The 7500-nt window shown below is 47.3% G+C and overlaps 1 protein-coding gene across 12 annotated transcripts in view; it reads right to left on the bottom strand.

The window, feature by feature from the left end:
* Positions 1-7500, bottom strand: part of ablim2 (actin binding LIM protein family, member 2) — a 75804-nt gene that overhangs the window by 37792 nt on the left and 30512 nt on the right. For all 12 annotated transcript variants that reach the window (XM_048236261.1, XM_048236262.1, XM_048236264.1 and 9 more), the window contains exon 3: positions 116-299. In XM_048236261.1, the coding sequence (XP_048092218.1) occupies positions 116-299 (184 nt within the window). The remainder of the gene's footprint in view (positions 1-115; positions 300-7500) is intronic.

Raw genomic sequence — 7500 nt, 5'->3', positions numbered from 1 at the left:
GCACGAGTGCATGTGTGTAGTTGTGCATTGACCATGTGTGTGTGTGTGTGTGTGTGTGTGTGTGTGTGTGTGTGTGTGTGTGTGTGTGTGTATGTGTGCGTGCGTAGCGCCTCACTTGCACTGGGCGCAGACGAAGCAGCGGGGGTGGTAGGTCTTGCCGAGCGCCGACACCACCTCGCCCTCGATGAACTCCTCGCAGCTGAAGCAGCGCGTCCCGTACATGCGCTGGTAGTCCAGCGTGCAGATGTAGTCGCCCTGCCGCACGAAGAAGCCCCCCTGGGCCAGGTCACAGCCACAGACTGGAGCGAAGGATGAGGAGATGGAGAGATGGAGAGAGATGGAGAGGAGATGGAGAGAGAGAGAGAGAGAGATGGAGAGAGAGGAGATGGGAGAGAGAGAGGAGATGGAGAGAGAGAGGAGAGAGAGAGATGGAGAGAGAGAGGAGATGGAGAGGGGGAGAAAGGAAGGGGAGGAGGAAAGGATAGGAGAAAGATTAGGGGATAAGAAGCAGGAGAGACCAGAGAGAGGGAGAAGGAGGAGAGGGTGGAGACCAGAGCGGAAGAGAGGGATACAAGTAATTGATAGAGGGAAATGGAAGGAAAGAAAGAAAGAAAAAAGAGACAGAAAGAAAAAATAAAGTTGGGTCATTATTAAGAGGTACATTAACTTCATTGGATAAACCAATGTTCTTACTTTAATAATCCACACTTAAGAGCTTAAACTGAGGAAGGGAAGTTTCTGGTAAGAACTGATTAAGGAAAGGTCTGTTTGCATTACCACATCTTTTGTTACTGCCAACAATACTTTAGCTGTGTGTGTGTGTGTGTGTGTGTGTGTGTGTGTGTGTGTTTGCATCATGGCCAGGATCTGTCCGAGGTCAGGTGCACACAGAGGTCCAGACAGAGAAAGCAGCAAGTGAAAGACCTGAGGAGGCTGTTGTGAGGGGGGTGTTGACAACACTCTAAAAAGACCCCCACCCCGAAGCACACACACACACACACACACACACACACACACACACAGAGCCCTCCTTCAGTCTATTCTCTTTTCCACGGAAACAGGAGTCACGGCAACAACACAATACACATGACATCATTCCCTGGCACCACCTACGGGAACATGGTCAATTTCCATCACTTTCACATGAAACCAAGCAAGCTCCCTTACGCACGAAGTGACCGTCCATTCAGCCTTTTTCTTCTATCTGCCTTTCCATCCCTTCACCTTTCCTCCTTCCCTCCTTCCTTTCTTATTCAGCTTTCTCTCACTTTCCCCTCTCACCCAACATCAAATCCAGCCCGTACAGTAAAAATGCTCATTTATTAATAAACAGGTTGAACCCTGACTTGAACCCTTGTCATTAAGCAATAATATAACTTATTATTATCTATATTTAATGTTGAAATACTCTGCTATGCACTATAAATACTGTGCTATGCACTATAAATACTGTGCGATGCAGAAAGCTGGCTTTGTGTTTTGGAGGAGCAATGTGCTGCATGCTGATAACCTGAGACCTGGCTGACCACTGATATCTAAATGTGCTGCTTCACAGTCCCACAGTCCGCCCCTCCCCCCTACATAAGAGTAGGCCCACAAAACATGAACACGTGCAGCACTCAAACCCACAAACACATACACACACACACACATGCATGCACGCATGCACACATACACACACACACATGCATGCACACACACACACACACACACACACACACACACACACACTCCACACACACACGCATGCACGCACACACACACACACACATACACATACACACACACATACACACACACACATGCATGCAGACACATACACACACACACACACACACACACACACACACACACACACACACACATACATCACACACACGCATGCACACACACACACACACATACAGTACACACACACACATGCACACACACATACAGTACACACACATACACACATGTACACACATATTCCCATGTGTAGCACACTAGGTCTCATGCCCAATAAAATCCAAACAATAGGCAGGGACTGTTGCTCAGGATGTAGGGGGACATATTTTCCGTTGTCCACTAGCCCCTTATTGGCTGAGACCAGCGCTGGCTAATGCTGATCAGCTTAGCCTTTTCCAGGAACATTACACGACAATGCCTGTGCCTGTCAAAATACGATAACACTTCGCTTCATGCCGTGCGCGTTTTACGCTGCGTTCACACTGCGTTCACACACACACACACATTCACGCCACACACACACACACCACACACACACACACACACACACACACACACACACACACACACACACACACACACACACACACACACACACAGATGTACACACAGGATGGAGTCCTTTCTTGTTGACAGCAGAATTCTGTCTGTGTTTGTTTACCATCTACATAGGAATGTTAATCATATTTACACAGGTAGGCATTATCGTAAGTGGACACCAGCAAATCAAACACGCCACCCACCCCACACCATGCAGGCTGTTTTTCCAGGTCACTGATAGGGCCGAGAGATGATTTATGGTGATTTCCTCTGCTGTGTAAATGAAGACCCCTGTGAATAAAGGCCACATCTGGTGGTTAGATTAAACAGCAATGAGTGCCATCATTGCTTAACACGGGGGATCAGATTCACACCTAAATACATTTCCAGGCCATCCTTCTGAATGCCACATATTGTGATCAACCCACTGTGATCTTAGACAGATGGCTACATGGTTTGGATGGATGGAATGGATGGATAGATGGTTTCAATTGATAGACAGACAGATGGATGGTTAGATGAATGAGTGGGTGGGTGAAGAAGAGAGGTATTGCGAGACGAAGAGAGGAGAGAAGAGATGTGATTTGGGGCTTGCAAATCTCAGCCATGCTGCCGCCTAACCTTGCATAATCATACCCTCACAAACTCACACACACACACACACACACACACACACAGCAACCTGATGCCACGGTGAGTCTACAGCTCTCAGCAAGCTTGGCTTTCACTCGACAGATAAATTTAAACCAGTAGCAAGGCAGGTATGGCTGCCAAGCAGAGTAGAGAACCACTCCTGTCAACAACACACACATGCAGAGAGTAGAGAACCACTCCTGTCAACAACACACACATGCAGAGCCAAGAGGAGAGGAGATGAGAGGAAAGGAGGGGTGAAAGAGAAGAGAAGAGAAGAGAAGAGAGGAAGGAGAGAAGAGAAGAGAAGAGAAGAGAAAGGAAGACAGGAAGAAGACAGGAGGCAACAGGACAGGAGGGCACAAAACAAGGGATGCCAAGAGGAGAGGAGAGGAGAGGAGAGAGGAGGAGAGAGGAGATGAGAGGAGAGAGGAGAGGAGAGGAGAGGAGATGAGAGGAGACAATATAGATGAGAGGAGGAGGCCCGATGACTAGACAAGAGCTGAGCTGACGAGTCGAGACAAGAAAACAAAACTGAGGACTTTAACCAGACAGTGAGCGAATGTGCAAACAGCAGTGGCTGTCTGCAAACACACAAACAGCCTGTGATGGGTGACACTGTGGACGTGTGAAGTGCAATGCTGTTCTATTATGAATAAGTATGGACCCTTTCAAGAGAGTTCCATTCTCAGCATCATAGTTGGCCCCACAAGACTTCCGTTTTAACATTCCATATGTTATCTCAATGCAGAGGAAGTAGATTGGGGCCCAAATAGAATGTTCAAGCATTGTTTTTTGTTTACCTTGTTGAAAGGGTCTATAGAGGAGGGCAAAGCTTCCTTGACAGACACCACAAGCAGACTGACCGCATATCAAAGATCCTACTGCGCTGTAGTGGTGACATTCATGGTGCCCGTGTGGTATGTGGATATTTACCTGAGACATTAGTACACCTGTCTGAAACACTGGAGACATCACAGGGCCTGTCTGAAACCTCAGGCCCTCAAGGATCTTTAAATGGATTATGAGAAGGTGTGACTCATGCGCATGCACAGCACCATGCTAATGACTTGCTGGGCTGTGGGAATGTGCGAAGAGGTGACAGGGACGCATCAGGGAGGGAGTGGTGTTCTGCTTGTGTACGAAGGAGGAGAGAGAATGGGAGGCTGAGAGGATGACAGGAATGGGAGGAATCGGATGGAGGGAGGGGATGAAAGAGATACGAATGATCGGTCACTGCTTTCTCAGTATACATAGGCGTGGTCCGAATACTTGGGTGAAAATGTCACACAGTTGGAGTCGCTGTGGTAACATTAGCAGGAAAACACAAAACATGTGATCAAGATTGTTTTCCCATTCAGTCACCTACCAGTAAATTATGGCTTACTAATTTAAGGGTCTATATAAATTGTTATCCTCATTGGTCAGTTTTTGGGTCAGAGGTCAGCCATTTTCCCAGCATTTCTGCCAATGTGCCAGGGAGACACAGTGTCTGTGCCCGCACATACCCTGGCACGGGGAGGAGCGAGGGGTTCAGTTACAGTGTCCCCACATTACAGCATACCAATCTAAACGCCCACCACCACCCCCTCCATGGGGCCCTGGCAGTACACACACACACACAGAGTAAACACACTCCCCTACACACACATGCTCACAAACTATCACTCTCCCTTATACACACACACACACACACACACACACACACACACACACACACACACACACAAACAAATAGTAAAATCTCTCTCTCTCTCTTCTCTATCCCTTCTCTTCACTCTCTTTTCTTCTCTCTCATCACTTATTTCTCTCTCTTCTCTCTCCCTCCCTCCCTCACTCTCTCCTCTCTCTCTCTCCCTCCCTCACTCTCTCTTCCCTCTCTCTCTCCCTCTCTCTGACTCTTGCGGCTCTGTCTCCATGTTTGGGTGGGGGTACTGTATGGAGGCCCCAGCACAGCACACAAGGCTTTGGGGGAATGTAATCTATAGTGGCCGATGCTCCATCACATGACTGGGGCTTCATGCGGGCTATGTGTTAATGAGAGAGGGCATTCCTGTTAAAGCTGAAGCTCATATAACACAGAGCGGTGAGAGAGAAGAGTCACGGACACTGCGGCGCGGCCAGTCACCGCTGACCACATCAGGGAGGCCCTCTCGGCTAACACTTTTTACTGAGACCATCTGCTGAGAGGTTTACCACTGCTGGGTTAAAACCACTGCAATATCAAATAATACATTAATCATGAGTCATCAAATGGCCTAATATGTAAATCACGAGTCATCAAAAATACTCCATTGTAATCAGCATGAAGTTCCCTGAGGAAGAGTCAGGGGGGTCCCCCCTAACATGAAAAACCAAAAGTGTTCTCAAAGGAAACTGAACATTTTGTGTTATGACGTTTTTGCAGGGAACAACAACTCACACTCTGCTTGTCTGACGACAGCCCAACAACCTCCCAACATGCATGAAATGTGTCCGTGCACTGACAACAGTCATCTGGTCCAATGGCAAAGTAAAGGCCAGTGAACACCGCAGTGCAAAGCTCATCATGGCTCATCTGCTCAACGCTCCTCTTCCTCTGGCTCTCGCTAGAGAGGGATCCTGTAGTCAGTGTGCTGGTGTTTGCTGGGGGGGTTTTTGGGGTGAAATGAGATCAAGAGACACGGATGAATAAACCAGCACCTCTCTGATGGCATCCCCGGCGTCTCGTCTCTCTCTCTCTCTTTCTGCTTGGGCCCAGGGAGCCCTGCCGAGACAGGTCACCTTCAGACCCCACACACACACACACACACACACACACACACACACACACACACACACACACACACACACACACACACACACACACACACACACACACACGTCTCTCCCTCTTCACCTAATGATGCCAAACAAAGGATGTAAGGACTGCTGCTGACAGAGACTCCTCATGCAAACCATGTATAGTAGAGAAGAGTAGAGCAGAGAGAGCAGATACAGAATTTGGCTTATTCTGTTCTGCTAAGGTCATAGTCTCCATATTCACTCCTTTGAACATGACAAGCCTCTTCATGACGACAGCTGTTTGATCTCTGACAGAGAGACCATTGACCATTTTGCTAAAAGAGGTTGTGGACAACGGTTCCGTATCAAACTTTCAGAGGCGCATATGACCTTACTTTGTGAGAGGAGTTTCAAGCATTCTTACTTGCTTACATTTCTTTATCATAGATGTTTCATGCGTTCTCGATGCCAGCTATTCAGATACAAGCATCTGATTAAACCGCATGAGCTGGAGATGCTGTTTATGAAACAATTTGTAAATGACAGTGATGAGAGATCAAGATGGTATATCTTTGAGATAAGATACAATCTTAATCGTATGTGTCTTTAAAAACAACTGACACTATCCCTCAACAATTCCAGACATATACACAGCTATTAACTGGAAGGTGAAATCTGAGGTCATATGCCTGCTATGTTTACTGTCAGTAACACCTATAATATACAACTCAACACAAAGGCATCAATCAAGATTTGGAATCTAGACAATACACATACATCACCTCTATGGTGATGAATGCTGCCATATTGGCTTTTGTACAGTGTATATATTATAAATGACTTAGATGACTGTCTGAAGTTCATTTGTTGAGTGCTGTTGGAGAACAGAAGCCCAACCTCTTTTGGCATTAATGTCTATCCATCGTCTTTTCGTCTGTGCTGGGCTGATAATCCCGAGTTCACTCAACCTAATGAGGAATTTCCCACAAGTTTTTCCTTATTCCCCTCCTCACATCAACCCCTCATACAGTACATACACACACACACACACACACACACACACACACACACACACACACACACACACACACACACACACACACACATTGTGAGGTTCACACACTCCCTCCAGCGGTTGGGCCTCTTACCCAAACAAACTGGAGTCAAAATCCTATCAGAATGAGCTCTAATTTGAGTGATGACCTTTCTCAGTGTCACCCCCCTCGCCCGCTCTCTCAGTGCTAATGCCTCGTGTGTCACCGCTGGAGCAAGGACGCGTCTCCTTTCCGCTGCTTTCCAGGGGCCGCTGGGCTTTTGTTTTCCCAGCCAAGGTTCCCCAAGGTCGTGTACTGGACTCGAGTGAATGCTCTTCCTTCAGAGTCTCGCGTATTGTTTCAGCACAATGGCGCCTCTTTTCTGACAAGTGCAAGGTCAGCAACTCACCGGCTCCCACTGGGACTAACCAGTAAACTAGGAACCAGAATTCTGAGTGTGTATGTGCGTGTTTGTGTGTGTGTGTGTGTGTGTGTGTGTGTGTGTGTGTGTGTGTGAGCACATGTCTGTAGTGTGTGTGTGTGTGTGTATGAGAGTATGTGTGTGTGTGTGTGTGTGTGTGTGTGTGTGTGTGTACATGTGTGTGTGTAAAAAAAAAACTATCCATCAACATGTTTTTTTTTGCCCAACCTAAGCGAGTGACAAAAGGTACTCCAACCACTCAAAGGCACTCACAGGCATGCAGAGCATACGTGACCCTGAAAAGCAACATTACTTTAACCCATGCATCCCTGATCTGACACGAACACGACCTCTTCATCTCAACACGCTTGAGCGACCCAT

Source organism: Alosa alosa, chromosome 24 (assembly GCF_017589495.1).
Source record: "Alosa alosa isolate M-15738 ecotype Scorff River chromosome 24, AALO_Geno_1.1, whole genome shotgun sequence".
In the NCBI taxonomy this organism is placed as follows: Eukaryota; Metazoa; Chordata; class Actinopteri; order Clupeiformes; family Clupeidae; genus Alosa; species Alosa alosa.
Note: the sequence above shows the minus strand (reverse complement) of the source record. Positions and strands in the feature narration are given on the sequence as shown.